Raw genomic sequence first — 17,382 nt, 5'->3', positions numbered from 1 at the left:
TGTTTATTAAAAAAAACTATGAGTATCCACATTCCCGCTGCGCCTTGGTCCATTCTGAAGACAGCTGTTACAGAACTACCCACCACCAAAGGACCAAGCAGCGGAAGAGGAAGGAGCATCGGGTGGAGGAATGGACATGGGAGGACATCCTGGATGGCAAGGGATCCTACACCTGGGAAGAGATCCTGGCCGGAAGGGATTGCCTCCCATGGGAACAGGTGGAGGCACTGAGAAGAACAGAGGCAGCAGGAGAAAGGAGCGAACGTTATGCTGGAACATGGCTGGCGAGGAAGCCGGAGAGGCACCCCCAATAAAAAAATGTTGGGGGGCACACGGGTAGTTTGGCCAGGCCAAGGAAGAGCCGTAAGCCAGCTACCCGTGATTACAGGGAGGCGCGTATGAGGTGGAGGGTGCCATGTTACGCTGAGGTACGCACCATCTCGCCTATACGTATGCACAGGCCAGTCCGCCCTGTACCAGCGCCCCGCATGTGCCAGGGCGAGGTGAGCATCAAGCCGGAAGGGGTGATGCCAACCCTGCGCTCAAGACCGCCAGTGCGCCTCTACGGTCCGATGTTTCCCGCTATACGCACTAGCATGGAGGTGCGTGTCTCCAGGCTGGCACGTCCGGTACCAGCCCCACGCATCAGGCATCTAGTGCATCAGCCCAGCCTCGCCAGTCAAGAGTCACCAGAGCCGCCCGCCAGTCAAGAGTCGCCAGAGCCACCCGCCAGTCAAGAGTCGCCAGAGCCGCCCGCCAGTCAAGAGTCGCCAGAGCCGCCCGCCAGTCAAGAGTCGCCAGAGCCGCCCGCCAGTCAAGAGTCGCCAGAGCCGCCCGCCAGTCATGAGTCGCCAGAGCCGCCCGCCAGTCATGAGTCGCCAGAGCCGCCCGCCAGTCATGAGTCGCCAGAGCCGCCCGCCAGTCATGAGTCGCCAGAGCCGCCCGCCAGTCAAGAGTCGCCAGAGCCGCCCGCCAGTCATGAGTCGCCAGAGCCGCCCGCCAGTCATGAGTCGCCAGAGCCGCCCGCCAGTCATGAGTCGCCAGAGCCGCCCGCCAGTCATGAGTCGCCAGAGCCGCCCGCCAGTCATGAGTCGCCAGAGCCGCCCGCCAGTCATGAGTCGCCAGAGCCACCCGCCAGTCATGAGTCGCCAGAGCCGCCCGCCAGTCATGAGTCGCCAGAGCCGCCCGCCAGTCATGAGTCGCCAGAGTGGCCCGACTGCCCGGAGCTGCCAGAGTGGCCCGACTGCCCGGAGCTGCCAGAGTGGCCCGACTGCCCGGAGCTGCCAGAGTGGCCCGACTGCCCGGATCTGCCAGGGTGCCCCGCCTGTCCGGATCTGCCAGGGTGCCCCGTCTGTCCTCCGGCCCGCCAGTCATGAGTCGCCAGAGCTGCCCGCCAGTCATGAGTCGCCAGAGCCGCCCGCCAGTCATGAGTCGCCAGAGCCGCCCGCCAGTCATGAGTCGCCAGAGCCACCCGCCAGTCATGAGTCGCCAGAGCCGCCCGCCAGTCATGAGTCGCCAGAGCCGCCCGCCAGTCATGAGTCGCCAGAGCCGCCCGACTGCCCGGAGCTGCCAGAGTGGCCCGACTGCCCGGAGCTGCCAGAGTGGCCCGACTGCCCGGAGCTGCCAGAGTGGCCCGACTGCCCGGAGCTGCCAGAGTGGCCCGACTGCCCGGATCTGCCAGGGTGCCCCGCCTGTCCGGATCTGCCAGGGTGCCCCGTCTGTCCTCCGGCCCAGCCCGAGTGGCCCGCCTGTCCTCCGGCCCAGCCCGAGTGGCCCGCCTGTCCTCCGGCCCAGCCCGAGTGGCCCGCCTGTCCTCCGGCCCAGCCCGAGTGGCCCGCCTGTACTCCGGCCCAGCCCGAGTGGCCCGCCTGTCCTCCGGTCCAGCCAGAGTGGTCCGTCTGCCAGGGTCAGCCCGAGTGGCCCGTCTGCCCGGCGCAGCTATCGGCGCCACCGAAGTGGGCGACGCCGAAGGTGGAGCGAGGTCTACGTCCCGCACCTGAGCCACCTCCAGGATAGGTGGGTTGGGGGAGGGAGGGTGTAGCACAGTGCCGTCGTTGACGGCAGCCACCCTCCCTTCCCTCCCTTATTGTTTAGGGGTTAGTGTTTATTGGTTTTGTTGGGGTATTGGGGATTTTTTTTGTGTGCGTTTTCGTTTTTTGGGTGCATTCCGGGGTCTGCACCTTGAGGGGGGGGGGGTACTGTCACGTCCTGACCAGCAGAGGGAGGTATTGTATTAGTTTTGGTCAGGACGTGGCAGGTTTTTTGTGTGTTAAGTTTTGTGTTGGTGATTAGGACTCCCAATTGAAGGCAGGTGGGTTGAGTTGCCTTTGATTGGGAGTCCTATATAGGAGTGTGTGTTTTTCTTTGGGGTTGTGGGTAGTTGTTTTTGCACTGCGTGTTGTGTGCCTGCAAAACTGTTCCTGTCTTCGTGAGTATCGTCTATTGTTTTCCCTGTGGATGCTTTACTTGTGTTTATTAAAAAAACTATGAGTATCCACATTCCCGCTGCGCCTTGGTCCATTTCTGAAGACAGCTGTTACACATTTGTAGACTGCAGATATAATGTTTGACTAAAACATAATAATTTCAAACCATGCTTATGCATGGGAATATTTGGGAAGAGATTCCTTAAATTAAAATCACTTGGAGCTGATTTCCTGGTCTTTTTAGTCAAATGTGTCCAACAATAAAAAATATTTTAAAAAATGAAAAAAAAATGTGGGAGGGCTCAGAAAACTTGGGAGGTAAATAAAACCACCCATGGGCCAAATTCGGCCTGTGGGCCATCAATTTGGGAACCCTGGATTAGGAAATCAGCCAAGGACTAAGTCACATGTATTTTAAGAGGGTGTGAATGATGCTGAATAGGTGTAGACATAGAAGATCTCAAAAGTGGAGTTACAAGCAGAATTACTTTCAAAGCAGAATTACTTTCCCATGGTTCCTCAACTGCAGTGTATGAAATACAATTTTGTAGCTCTACTTTTATCCAATGTAAAAAACACAAGACCGAATCGAGGTTGTCTGTCACATTTTAGCAGTCACATGACTTGTTTTTGTAATCACATCATGACTCATTTTAGCAATCACAATCACATAGTGATTCACTTCAGCATTAGGCTATGGATTAAGCATAGTGGTAAAGACGTCTTTGGGAAAAGAAGTGCTTGAACACATAGTAGTATGGGAAGAAAGTACATACTGTACTATTACTTCTATAATACTAATACTACTGTAAACTATGGGTATCAGTGTATATTGTATACTGTATGTGCCAATAGCCTACATTATTATTGCAATTGTCCTGCATTACACCACATTGTCTCTTGAATATACAGTACTGTATCTGTAGTAGCTTGAACAGTGTTGCATTTAAACACAGTTAACAGAACAGTGAGTCACTCAAGTCTCCTGCACCTTACTGATGTAAAGTGCCATCTTGCATGGCCATTCTTCTGCCCTTATATCATTGTAAATTAGTATTTTATTTATTTAACATTTATTTAACGAGGCAAGTCAGTTAAGAACAAATTCTTACTTACAATGACGGCCTACCCCGGCCAAACCCGGATGACGCTGGGCCAATTGTGCACCGCCCTATTGGACTCCAAATCACGGCCGGCTGTGATACAGCTTGGATTCAAACCAGGGTGCCTATAGTGACGCCTCTAGCACTGAGATTCAGTGCCTTAGACCGCTGCGCCACTCGGGAGCCCCCAATAGTAGTAAATAGTAGGTCTGTACATAAAACGGATGTATTGCTCCCTCCGGGAGCTGACTATAGTAAACTCAGCAAAAAAAGAAATGTCCTCTCACTGTCAACTGCGTTTATTTTCAGCAAACTTAACATGTGTAAATATTTGTATGAACATAACAAGATTCAACAACTGAGACATAAACTGAACAAGTTCCACAGACATGTGACTAACAGAAATGGAATAATGTGTGCCTGAACAAAGGGGGGTCAAAATCAAAAGTAGCAGTCAGTATCTGGTGTGGCCACTAGCTGCATTAAGTACTGCAGTGCATCTCCTCCTCATGGACTGCACCAGATTTGCCAGTTCTTGCTGTGAGATGTTACTCCATTCTTCCACCAAGGCACCTGCAAGTTCCCGGACATTTCTGGGGGGGAATGGCCCTAGCCCTCACCCTCCGATCCAACAGGTCCCAGTCGAGCTCAATGGGATTGAGATCCGGGCTCTTCGCTGGCCATGTCAGAACACTGACATTCCTGTCTTGCAGGAAATTACGCACAGAACGAGCAGTATGGCTGGTGGCATTGTCATGCTGGAGGGTCATGTCAGGATGAGCCAGCAGGAAGGGTACCACATGGGGGAGGAGGATGTCTTCCCTGTAATGCACAGCGTTGAGATTTCCTGCAAAGACAACAAGCTCAGTCCGATGATGCTGTGACACACCGCCCCAGACCATGACGGACCCTCCACCTCCAAATCAATCCTGCTCCAGAGTACAGGCCTCAGTGTAACGCTCATTCCTTCAACGATAAACGCAAATCTGACCATCACCCCTGGTGAGACAAAATCAAGACTCGTCAGTGAAGAGCACTTTTTGCCAGTCCTGTCTGGTTCAGTGACGGTGGGTTTGTGCCCATAGGCGACGTTGTTGCCGGTGATGTCTGGTGAGGACCTGCGTTACAACAGGCCTACAAGCCCTCAGTCCAGCCTATTGCGGACAGTCTGAGCACTGATGGAGGGATTGTGCGTTCCTGGTGTAACTCGGGCAGTTGTTGTTGCCATCCTGTACCTGTCCCGCAGGTGTGATGTTCAGATGTACCGATCCTGTGCAGGTGTTGTTACACGTGATCTGCCACTGCGAGGATGATCAGCTGTCTGTCCTGTCTCCCTGTAGCGCTGTCTTAGATGGCTCACAGTACGAACATTGCAATTTATTACCCTGGCCACATCTGCAGTCCTCATGCCTCCTTGCAGCACACAGATGAACAGGGTCCCTGGGCATCTTTCTTTTGGTGTTTTTCAGAGTCAGTAGAAATGCCTCTCTAGTGTCCTAAGTTTTCATAACTGTGACCTTAATTGCCTACCGTCTGTAAGCTGTTAGTGTCTTAATGACCGTTCCACAGATGCATGTTCATTAATTGTTTACGGTTCATTGAACAAGCATGGGAAAGAGTGTTAAACCCTTTACAATGAAGATCTGTGAAGTTATTTGGATTTTTACGAATTATCTTTGAAATACAGGCTCCGGAAAAAGGACGTTTCCTTTTTTGCTGACGGTTGGAGAAATTTGACTTCAGATTCTGACATTTATCCACATTTCTCCTAAAGTCACATTTCGAAGTTACTCCAAATGTCAAATTTCGAAGTTGTTTTTGACACCCTGAGTTGCCAGGGTTTAGCCTCCTGGCAAGGCGCCTCACGGCTGGTTAAATGTAGGCTTTAATTACGAATGGTTAAGTTAAGGGTTAAGGTTTGGGATAAGATTAAATTAAATTTAGGCATTAAGTTAAGGGTTAAGGTTTCGGATAGGTTTAAATTAAGTTTAGGCATTAAGTTAAGGGTTAAAGTTTGGGATATGTTTAAATTAAGTTTAGGCATTAAGTTAAGGGTCATGGTTTGGGATAGGGTTAAAATAAAAAACAAATATCTAGCACTGGGAGTAAACCCGCAACCCTCGGAGACAGAGCTCATTGCTTACCGCAGCCTACTTGATGGTAATAGTGCTCACTGTTGCCCCTACAGGAGGGTTTTGAAGACATCTCTCGATGTCTTCGGGACCTGGCTGGCCTATATACTGCAACTATGTGATTGCTTTCTCACTGTGCTGGAGTGTAGACTGGGAACCAGCATAGTGTGGTAACAAGATCTCATAGTTTCCCTTCAAAATTTGATGTATTATGGATGAACCTCAATTTCTGCGTGGTTACAGGGTTAAAACAGAAACAACTCAAAGGGTTAAGTTTAGGCATTAATTCTGAGTGGTTAAGGTTAGGGCTACGGTTTTGGGAAGGCTTAGTCTTACTACAGTGGGCTAAATCAGGGTCACACAGAGTGTTTCTTGGTAGTCTTAAACAAATCTACTTTGAAACAAAAGTATATACCTAACACACGAAGACACCTGTACCATGTCATATATAGAGTTGAAATGTATTCAATTTTGAGTTTGCATCCCAATATTACACTATATACATCACAGAAGACTGAAATATAACAAAACCATAAAAAAAAATCTATGTTTATTCATTAAAAAATGCTGAATAATATTAATAACATTCCACCCAAGAGGCCACTAGAGGGCGATTTGGTCATTTGACTGCAGTAAAGGGCTACAACAAAATTATTAAAACAACACGCCAATTTTCTATCAACAATCATCATGTAGTCTCAAGGCTTGTTAAAGCTGAACTAACCACCACGGTTACATACCCAATGGCACCTTATTCCCTATATAGTACACTACTTTTGACCAGCATGGTGAATTCCTGGGAAGGCATACATATAATCAGCTGTGCTCTACTGTGCTGTATTCTGGGCATGCTGAATTCTGATTTGTAACCGGTTCTATGAAAAGAGCTGGAAGAACACAGTCAGTGTGTGTGAGTGCTTGGGGTGGGGGGATAATGTGTGAGTGTACGCGCCTGTGTGCAGTATCACCTTTGCATGGTTATGCTGGTAAAGTGATCGTCTGGCTCGCAGGAGTTTCTAGCGAATGACCAGGGAGAGAATGAGTGAGAGAGAGAGAGAGAGAGAGAGAGAATGAAAGAGAATGGAAGAGAGAAGAGAGAGAGAGAGAGAGAGAGAGAGAGAGAGAGAGAGAGAGAGAGAGAGAGAGAGAGAGAGGGAGATAGAGAGAGAGAGAGAGAGAGAGGCGGTCTGAGGTTTCACTGCAAGGATAATTATTAGACTGGTGGAAAGGCAGAGCAGCGTGGGACACTCAGACACGAAGGATATGCATGATCACTACTGGCTAGAAGTAGCCTACACGCTGATGAAGCAGATTACAATAAGAAGTCAATAATGGGTTATTTTGACTTAGTGTTTTTGAAATCCAAGGTTCCACTTAAAAGTGAGATGTTCTGTTTCACTACAAATTGTAAAGGATCAGATATGGCATGTTTAATATAGCCTAGTTTCTGAGGGGATGCCAAGTAATGCTGAAGCACAATATATATATATATATCAGTTGAACCTGAAAACCTAAGTAGTCTAGTCTATTTGCAAGGGAAGCAGAGTTCGTGCTGCAAAGAACATGTTATTGGAACATACTTTTAATCTGATAGGTAGACTATTTACAAGCCAACCTATCTTATTCTCAGAACTGTAAACAATCTACAGTTGCTTAGCCTATTATCAAGGACTCAGGTGTTACAGTAACAATTTATTTCATACACAAATAAAGTTATGATCTCCGTGAACGCAAAGTCAATTGGATGCACAAAGCAGCATTATAGTGATAGACACAGTACCCTACCTGATATTTCTGATTGAGGCACTCCGTTCAGACTGAATCCCTTGCCATTGTAGAACTGTCGGATATCCGAACAACTCTGAGCTTTTCCGCTCCCCATATCCCCGAATCCCGGGACCGTCAGCGCGCAAATCAACAGAGCCATAAACACGGGGAAATCCATCCTACTCTATTACCGTCACACGGCCAAGTGCAAATCCGAAAGAGGGGTGTAGTGTGATTGAGCTAAGTCCTAAAGAACGGGATTCATCTATTGCCAGCCGTTTGTCCAAACTCCTCTGTTACGTTGGGCTTCGCTACTGTCGCTCTCCTGTTGGTTCGCTGCGCCCCGTTTCTGCGCAGTGCTGCACGGGAAGCGTGTGTGTGGAGGGGGAGAGCAGTCCGGTTTCTTCTCAGGGCACCTCGAGGGGCTTTTTGGTTTCAATGTAGATACATCAACCACTGTATAAATTTTACACAATTTATCTGCACCTCTGGGAAGACAAGTCGGTAAACACTGTGCAGTCACCTGAGGAAAGGCAATATAAACATATTTAGCAGAAAAATCATGAATCTACAAAATTCCAGAAAATTAACAGGTGAACATTAATGAAAAAGAACGTCTCTGTATGGTATTACCGGAGATGGCAGCTGTCAGCAAATGAGTGAGCGGTAAAACGGCGGTAAAGGTAATGATGCTCTCCCAGCGCTGCTACTCGGTCGAATGAGGAGGAGGCGGAGAGAGAGAGAGCCAGAGAGAGAGAAGGGGGTGGACAGAATGTAAGAGACAAGAACAAATGGGCAGAGAAAGAGAAAGATGAGAGAGAGAATATAGCTGTTCCTTGGGACACTAATCTTACTCACCTGTCTAGTCTAATTTGGTTAATTAGATATATAACGTTTGTTTTTAGAGATGTTTACACAGTATATGATCTTTTGAATGATTTAATGCATCATTGACAATACCTTAAGGCTACCGTGCACATGTAGACTTATCCATACTTATTTCTAAAGGAATGTGTACAATGTGTCTTGACAGCTTGAAGTCCTCAGGTGTCACAGGTGGATCAGCAGCTGCCCTCAGGTACCAGTCCACCAATCATCAGCGTCCGTGTGCATGCGCCTATCTGTGTCATCACTCCTCAAGGTGCAATTACAGACTGGGAGCATGCTGCTACCTGCCCAAACACTGTCTATCTGTTCTGTACCCTTCTGACTGTCTCCCTTGTCTTTGCTGTGTGTGTCTTGGGGTGGGGGGAAACATTGGAACATTGCCAGTTGTGTATACTCACCTGACAGAAGAGTCTTGTGCATTTGGGTTTCACAGATTTGTACTTGTTTCCAATTCTCTCTCTCTCTCTCTCTCTCTCGTACTGTAAGTGTGGGGTCCTTGTATTTTATGGGCTATGGTTTCCTACGCATTTGAGCGAATGCGTCAGTGACAGAGCGTCCCACTGGTTTTCTCACCAGCCCGCTGTGTATTCACACACTTCAGTTCTTTAACTGTCCTTCGTTCCTCTCACACCTTCCTCTCTAAAGCCTGTCTGTACTCAAGCAACCCTACATCTCTTTCTGGGTTTTATCTTTTTTAACAAACTCAATGTCAGTGCAGGACTACATACAAAATGCACCTCTACTGACTTACTGGCACAAAACCGTAATGTGACGCATACTGTATAGTGATGTGTATGTCTATCAGTGAACGTGAAGATGCTTTTCCTTGTTTGATCTCAGAATTCCTGATGGAGATGTGTCATTGAAGTTTTCTATTCCGAAAACTGGCCCTCGCTCAGAGAGAGAGGGAGGGAGAGAGAGAGAGAGAGAGAGAGAGAGGGAGAGCATGGGACAAGAGACAGAGGAAGGGGGGCCAGATAAAGAGGAGTAGGGACAAACGAGGGAGGGAGGGAGGGAGGGAGGGAGGGAGGGAGGGAGGGAGGGAGGGAGGGAGGGAGGGAGGGAGGGAGGGAGGGAGGGAGGGAGGGAGGGAGGGAGGGAGGGAGGGAGGGAGGGAGGGAGGGACGAGAAAGATGGAGACTAAGGGAAGGACGGAAAGATTGAGAGAGGGTGAGTGAGGTAGAGAAAGAGAGAAAAAGAACAAGAGAGAAAGAAAAAGTGTGCTATACGCCATAAATGGTCATATCATCCTGCTTCATGCATCTATTTGTAATCACACAATATTGTTCATGAATGCATTAGCTACTGTCACTCTATTCGTATTAGCTGATCCATGTGACTAGATCATTCCTAACATTAGCTACTGTCCTCTCACGTATCACACAGTACACCCTCAACTATATAGACACACCCACCCGCTCACACCCTCTCTTATCACACATAATAGTTATTCTGAGAAGAAATGAATAGTGGATATTTTACAACATTGCTACAGTACTGTACTATTAACTGTTCTGCATTCTTGCGGCTAATTGTATTGTTATACTTTAGTAGCGCAGTAAGATGTTCTGTGTCACAAGGGCACTGCCTTACAGACTCCTCCTCCTACCACATGCAGTAGACAGAGAAAAATGTGAAATTCTTTCTTTTTTCCCTTTCCCTCACTTTTGTACATCCTTGCATGCATGTGTGTGAGTGTCTGTGTATATTTAAACACATGTGGCTCTATGTTGGCCCTTGGTTGTGGTATATAAGGGTAGCCTGATGGGCAAGCTCTCCGGTGTCTGGTATGGAGATTATGCAATTAACGCGGGCTAAAGCCACAACGCCGCCATTTTGTCTGCAGGCTCCGCCATTTAAGTTTTATTGGGCCTGACCATGAAAGCTTTCCTAACGAGTAGCAGGCTGCAGGAAGTATGTGAGTGTGTGTGTGTGTGTGTGTATGTGTGTGTGTTTGGTTTGAGGGAGAGGTGAGGTGAGGGGGAAGAGGGGGAGGAGAGAGAAGCTGAGGGGGTGAGAGGGTGAGAGGGAACTCATCTTCCACACCATACTGCTATTACATGACAGGCATTTTCAGGGCGTGATACTGCTGTGAATAGGGAAATGATACTGTTCTATTGAACTCAAATCATAGAGTTAGTCAGACACACATGCACACAGATGAGTGCGCACACACACACACACACACACACACACACACACACACACACACACACACACACACACACACACACACACACACACACACACACACACACACACACACACACACACACACACACACACACACAGTTTTCACTCTGTACTAAGGCTGTTTGGATCTGTTAAGGCAGCACACAGGTATTTACATAGAAACCCCACTGAGGCACTGTGGTAGGCGCTGTCAGTTGGCCATACCTGCTGCTCTGTGTGTGTGTGTGTGCAGCAGAGTGAGAGATAGAGTCACTCTCTCCTTCAGTGAAGCAATGGCTTAGCTCCACATACCCCAGAGACAAAGGCTGACAGGTGCCTAATGACTGGGACTTTCACCCTAAAGAGAACTCTCTCTCTCTAACTCTCTCTCTCAACCTCTCTCTCGCTCTCTCTCCCTCTCTCGCTATATCACTTGCTGATACCATTTGCACAGTGTCTGTCTGTGCAAATACAGCGTCTACACTAATACCACGTCTGAATTATCCTCCACACAGAGTCCTGAGAGAGACAGAAAGAGGCGAAGGGGGAGAAAGGGCGAAATCTCGAGGAAAGAGGAGGGAGGAGAAATAGAAGGCAGAGAAAAGGAGAGAAAGAGGTATGACAGAGAGGGTGAGAAAGAAGAAAGAGAGACAGAAGAGGGAGAAAAAAACAGAGGGAGGAGAGAAGAGGGAAAGGAGAGGAGTAGGAGAGGGGGGGGGGGGTCTGTTTACCAGTTTACCATTACCTATCCCTGTGGGTAGCCTGGTAGTCTGGCACCACCACGTCTCCTATAGGCAAATACCAATCTGAACACACTCCACACATCCCATTACACCGGCTTCCAGGCTATAAATATTTCAATCATTCACATCATCAGCTCTACTGGGTCTTCCTGTGTTGGAAGCTAGAGTCTATGAGACAAAGAGCGGAGAAATGAATGCAAGTAAGGAACAGTACTGTGAAAAAGACTAAAGTAATGGATGGAGAGAGGTTGCTGAGAGACAGAGAGGAGGGATGGAATGAAAGAGGTTAGGAATGGGTGAGAATGTATGGAGGTAAGCTGTTTGGTTAGAGAGAGGTGATGGACTAGTACAGGAAATACAATGCCCTGTAAAGCACTGGCGTCTATCTCCCATTGATAGTATACCCCACTCTCTCTCTTCCTTTGTCTTTCCTTATACAATAACATACAGACACTATCTGGCTCTACACTTCTCTTCTCCGACACCTTCATCCAATTAGTCTTTTCATTGGCTTCCATGCTGTTCCCATTTAAATATTTCGGCTCCTCCATTTGTCATGTGTCTTAGTGGATAAATTAACCTCTCTTGTTAGCTGCCTCAGAGTCGTGATAATTACTGAGAACTCATAAAATCCTGGGAAGGTAGTGTGGAGGGTACAGCAGGCTGGGGAGTCATGGGAAATATACCACCCTCTGGGTCTTCTCATTACAAGCTTCTTGTAACCTGTTGGTAACAACAGCTTTGGGACAACATACAACATGAATAGGAACAACAAGATTACAATGAATGCTGACGAGAAAAACTGCAGGTTGATGTAAGGTGGGTAATGACACAGTTTTGCCATCCTGCCTTGTTGACAGGAGCGTTTATGAACGTTAATGCAGAGCTTAAGAAGCTGCAATTAAGTGCTTGTTAATGTGTAATAACCTATTGCCATTACAAAGGTTCTGTGCCTGCATGTCTTCACTATAGAGATAGGTTAGCGGGGTATTTCACCCTAAAATCAAACCTTCTCATACATTTCCATACCTCCAAAGAGATGTAAAGTCATGCTCCAGGTCCATATCCCATGCCATCTGTTGTGTTCAGCTATAAATATTAGGAGTAACCTCCAGTCCTCAATCCTAAACTAATGGGTTAGATTGGCACCATCTAACCGAGTTCTGGACACTGTGGGGGGTTCACATCAATGGGAGCTTCTCAGACCCCTGTGTGGAACTCCTAACTATGTTCCCGCAGACTCCAAGGAACGCCAGAACAGTTCTACTAAATTCCCTTACTCTTCATAGAAAAACATTTACCAAATTGCTCTTCCTCTCCTCTGTCTCTGTCGCTTTGTTTTCATGATGAATTTACCATCTAGGAGAGATCGTCTTCATTTTAGCCCCCTGTTAGTGGTAGGGGTAGTGTATCTTTCTCCCTACCTCCTCTGTTAGTGGTAGGGGTAGTGTATCTTTCTCCCTACCTCCCCTGTTAGTGGTAGGGGTAGTGTCTCTTTCTCCCTACCTCCTCTGTTAGTGGTAGGGGTAGTGTATCTTTCTCCCTACCTCCTCTGTTAGTGGTAGGGGTAGTGTATCTTTCTCCCTACCTCCTCTGTTAGTGGTAGGGGTAGTGTCTCTTTCTCCCTACCTCCTCTGTTAGTGGTAGGGGTAGTGTCTCTTTCTCCCTACCTCCTCTGTTAGTGGTAGGGGTAGTGTCTCTTTCTCCCTACCTCCTCTGTTAGTGGTAGGGGTAGTGTCTCTTTCTCCCTACCTCCCCTGTTAGTGGTAGGGCTAGTGTATCTTTCTCCCTACCTCCTCTGTTAGTGGTAGGGGTAGTGTATCTTTCTCCCTACCTCCCCTGTTAGTGGTAGGGGTAGTGTATCTTTCTCCCTACCTCCTCTGTTAGTGGTAGGGGTAGTGTATCTTTCTCCCTACCTCCTCTGTTAGTGGTAGGGGTAGTGTCTCTTTCTCCCTACCTCCTCTGTTAGTGGTAGGGGTAGTGTATCTTTCTCCCTACCTCCTCTGTTAGTGGTAGGGGTAGTGTCTCTTTCTCCCTACCTCCTCTGTTAGTGGTAGGGGTAGTGTCTCTTTCTCCCTACCTCCCCTGTTAGTGGTAGGGGTAGTGTATCTTTCTCCCTACCTCCTCTGTTAGTGGTAGGGGTAGTGTATCTTTCTCCCTACCTCCTCTGTTAGTGGTGGGGGTAGTGTCTCTTTCTCCCTACCTCTGTTAGTGGTAGGGGTAGTGTCTCTTTCTCCCTACCTCTGTTAGTGGTAGGGGTAGTGTATCTTTCTCCCTACCTCTGTTAGTGGTAGGGGTAGTGTATCTTTCTCCCTACCTCCTCTGTTAGTGGTAGGGGTAGTGTATCTTTCTCCCTACCTCCTCTGTTAGTGGTAGGGGTAGTGTATCTTTCTCCCTACCTCCTCTGTTAGTGGTAGGGGTAGTGTCTCTTTCTCCCTACCTCTGTTAGTGGTAGGGGTAGTGTATCTTTCTCCCTACCTCCTCTGTTAGTGGTAGGGGTAGTGTCTCTTTCTCCCTACCTCCTCTGTTAGTGGTAGGGGTAGTGTATCTTTCTCCCTACCTCCCCTGTTAGTGGTAGGGGTAGTGTATCTTTCTCCCTACCTCTGTTAGTGGTAGGGGTAGTGTCTCTTTCTCCCTACCTCTGTTAGTGGTAGGGGTAGTGTATCTTTCTCCCTACCTCCTCTGTTAGTGGTAGGGGTAGTGTATCTTTCTACCTACCTCCTCTGTTAGTGGTAGGGGTAGTGTCTCTTTCTCCCTACCTCTGTTAGTGGTAGGGGTAGTGTATCTTTCTCCCTACCTCCTCTGTTAGTGGTAGGGGTAGTGTCTCTTTCTCCCTACCTCCTCTGTTAGTGGTAGGGGTAGTGTATCTTTCTCCCTACCTCCTCTGTTAGTGGTAGGGGTAGTGTCTCTTTCTCCCTACCTCCCCTGTTAGTGGTAGGGGTAGTGTATCTTTCTCCCTACCTCCTCTGTTAGTGGTAGGGGTAGTGTATCTTTCTCCCTACCTCCTCTGTTAGTGGTAGGGGTAGTGTCTCTTTCTCCCTACCTCCTCTGTTAGTGGTAGGGGTAGTGTATCTTTCTCCCTACCTCCTCTGTTAGTGGTAGGGGTAGTGTCTCTTTCTCCCTACCTCCTCTGTTAGTGGTAGGGGTAGTGTCTCTTTCTCCCTACCTCCCCTGTTAGTGGTAGGGGTAGTGTATCTTTCTCCCTACCTCCTCTGTTAGTGGTAGGGGTAGTGTATCTTTCTCCCTACCTCCTCTGTTAGTGGTGGGGGTAGTGTCTCTTTCTCCCTACCTCTGTTAGTGGTAGGGGTAGTGTCTCTTTCTCCCTACCTCTGTTAGTGGTAGGGGTAGTGTATCTTTCTCCCTACCTCTGTTAGTGGTAGGGGTAGTGTATCTTTCTCCCTACCTCCTCTGTTAGTGGTAGGGGTAGTGTATCTTTCTCCCTACCTCCTCTGTTAGTGGTAGGGGTAGTGTATCTTTCTCCCTACCTCCTCTGTTAGTGGTAGGGGTAGTGTCTCTTTCTCCCTACCTCTGTTAGTGGTAGGGGTAGTGTATCTTTCTCCCTACCTCCTCTGTTAGTGGTAGGGGTAGTGTCTCTTTCTCCCTACCTCTGTTAGTGGTAGGGGTAGTGTCTCTTTCTCCCTACCTCTGTTAGTGGTAGGGGTAGTGTATCTTTCTCCCTACCTCCTCTGTTAGTGGTAGGGGTAGTGTATCTTTCTACCTACCTCCTCTGTTAGTGGTAGGGGTAGTGTCTCTTTCTCCCTACCTCTGTTAGTGGTAGGGGTAGTGTATCTTTCTCCCTACCTCCTCTGTTAGTGGTAGGGGTAGTGTCTCTTTCTCCCTACCTCCTCTATTAGTGGTAGGGGTAGTGTATCTTTCTCCCTACCTCCTCTGTTAGTGGTAGGGGTAGTGTATCTTTCTCCCTACCTCCTCTGTTAGTGGTAGGGGTAGTGTATCTTTCTCCCTACCTCCTCTGTTAGTGGTAGGGGTAGTGTATCTTTCTCCCTACCTCCTCTGTTAGTGGTAGGGGTAGTGTCTCTTTCTCCCTACCTCCTCTGTTAGTGGTAGGGGTAGTGTATCTTTCTCCCTACCTCCCCTGTTAGTGGTAGGGGTAGTGTCTCTTTCTCCCTACCTCCTCTGTTAGTGGTAGGGGTAGTGTCTCTTTCTCCCTACCTCTGTTAGTGGTAGGGGTAGTGTATCTTTCTCCCTACCTCCTCTGTTAGTGGTAGGGGTAGTGTATCTTTCTACCTACCTCCTCTGTTAGTGGTAGGGGTAGTGTCTCTTTCTCCCTACCTCTGTTAGTGGTAGGGGTAGTGTATCTTTCTCCCTACCTCCTCTGTTAGTGGTAGGGGTAGTGTCTCTTTCTCCCTACCTCCTCTATTAGTGGTAGGGGTAGTGTATCTTTCTCCCTACCTCCTCTGTTAGTGGTAGGGGTAGTGTATCTTTCTCCCTACCTCCTCTGTTAGTGGTAGGGGTAGTGTATCTTTCTCCCTACCTCCCCTGTTAGTGGTAGGGGTAGTGTATCTTTCTCCCTACCTCCTCTGTTAGTGGTAGGGGTAGTGTGTCTTTCTCCCTACCTCCTCTGTTAGTGGTAGGGGTAGTGTCTCTTTCTCCCTACCTCCTCTGTTAGTGGTAGGGGTAGTGTATCTTTCTCCCTACCTCCTCTGTTAGTGGTAGGGGTAGTGTATCTTTCTCCCTACCTCTGTTAGTGGTAGGGGTAGTGTCTCTTTCTCCCTACCTCCCCTGTTAGTGGTAGGGGTAGTGTATCTTTCTCCCTACCTCCCCTGTTAGTGGTAGGGGTAGTGTATCTTTCTACCTACCTCCTCTGTTAGTGGTAGGGGTAGTGTCTCTTTCTCCCTACCTCCTCTGTTAGTGGTAGGGGTAGTGTCTCTTTCTCCTACCTCCTCTGTTAGTGGTAGGGGTAGTGTATCTTTCTCCCTACCTCCTCTGTTAGTGGTAGGGGTAGTGTCTCTTTCTCCCTACCTCCTCTGTTAGTGGTAGGGGTAGTGTATCTTTCTCCCTACCTCCTCTGTTAGTGGTAGGGGTAGTGTCTCTTTCTCCCTACCTCCTCTGTTAGTGGTAGGGGTAGTGTATCTTTCTCCCTACCTCCCCTGTTAGTGGTAGGGGTAGTGTATCTTTCTCCCTACCTCTGTTAGTGGTAGGGGTAGTGTCTCTTTCTCCCTACCTCTGTTAGTGGTAGGGGTAGTGTATCTTTCTCCCTACCTCCTCTGTTAGTGGTAGGGGTAGTGTATCTTTCTCCCTACCTCCTCTGTTAGTGGTAGGGGTAGTGTCTCTTTCTCCCTACCTCTGTTAGTGGTAGGGGTAGTGTATCTTTCTCCCTACCTCCTCTGTTAGTGGTAGGGGTAGTGTCTCTTTCTCCCTACCTCCTCTGTTAGTGGTAGGGGTAGTGTATCTTTCTCCCTACCTCCTCTGTTAGTGGTAGGGGTAGTGTCTCTTTCTCCCTACCTCCTCTGTTAGTGGTAGGGGTAGTGTATCTTTCTCCCTACCTCCTCTGTTAGTGGTAGGGGTAGTGTCTCTTTCTCCCTACCTCCTCTGTTAGTGGTAGGGGTAGTGTCTCTTTCTCCCTACCTCTGTTAGTGGTAGGGGTAGTGTCTCTTTCTCCCTACCTCTGTTAGTGGTAGGGGTAGTGTATCTTTCTCCCTACCTCTGTTAGTGGTAGGGGTAGTGTATCTTTCTCCCTACCTCCTCTGTTAGTGGTAGGGGTAGTGTATCTTTCTCCCTACCTCCTCTGTTAGTGGTAGGGGTAGTGTCTCTTTCTCCCTACCTCTGTTAGTGGTAGGGGTAGTGTCTCTTTCTCCCTACCTCTGTTAGTGGTAGGGGTAGTGTATCTTTCTCCCTACCTCCTCTGTTAGTGGTAGGGGTAGTGTATCTTTCTACCTACCTCCTCTGTTAGTGGTAGGGGTAGTGTCTCTTTCTCCCTACCTCTGTTAGTGGTAGGGGTAGTGTATCTTTCTCCCTACCTCCTCTGTTAGTGGTAGGGGTAGTGTCTCTTTCTCCCTACCTCCTCTATTAGTGGTAGGGGTAGTGTATCTTTCTCCCTACCTCCTCTGTTAGTGGTAGGGGTAGTGTATCTTTCTCCCTACCTCCTCTGTTAGTGGTAGGGGTAGTGTATCTTTCTCCCTACCTCCTCTGT

The 17,382-nt window shown here is 48.4% G+C and overlaps 1 protein-coding gene across 1 annotated transcript in view; it reads right to left on the bottom strand.

Moving 5' to 3' along the window:
- LOC106599530 (glypican-1) overlaps nt 1–8,144 on the bottom strand; it is a 135,264-nt gene extending 127,120 nt beyond the window's left edge. Inside the window, exons 1-2 of the mRNA XM_014190813.3 lie at nt 8,062–8,144; nt 7,447–7,951 (exon numbers count right to left, since the gene is read on the bottom strand). Coding sequence (XP_014046288.1) covers nt 7,447–7,606 — 160 coding nt within the window. The 5' untranslated portion in view covers nt 7,607–7,951; nt 8,062–8,144. The remainder of the gene's footprint in view (nt 1–7,446; nt 7,952–8,061) is intronic.
- Between the last annotated feature and the right edge of the window lie 9,238 nt (nt 8,145–17,382).

The sequence above is a fragment of the Salmo salar genome, chromosome 03, assembly GCF_965601325.2.
Source record: "Salmo salar chromosome 03, fSalSal1, whole genome shotgun sequence".
In the NCBI taxonomy this organism is placed as follows: Eukaryota; Metazoa; Chordata; class Actinopteri; order Salmoniformes; family Salmonidae; genus Salmo; species Salmo salar.
This window is presented reverse-complemented; position numbering and strand designations above follow the sequence as displayed.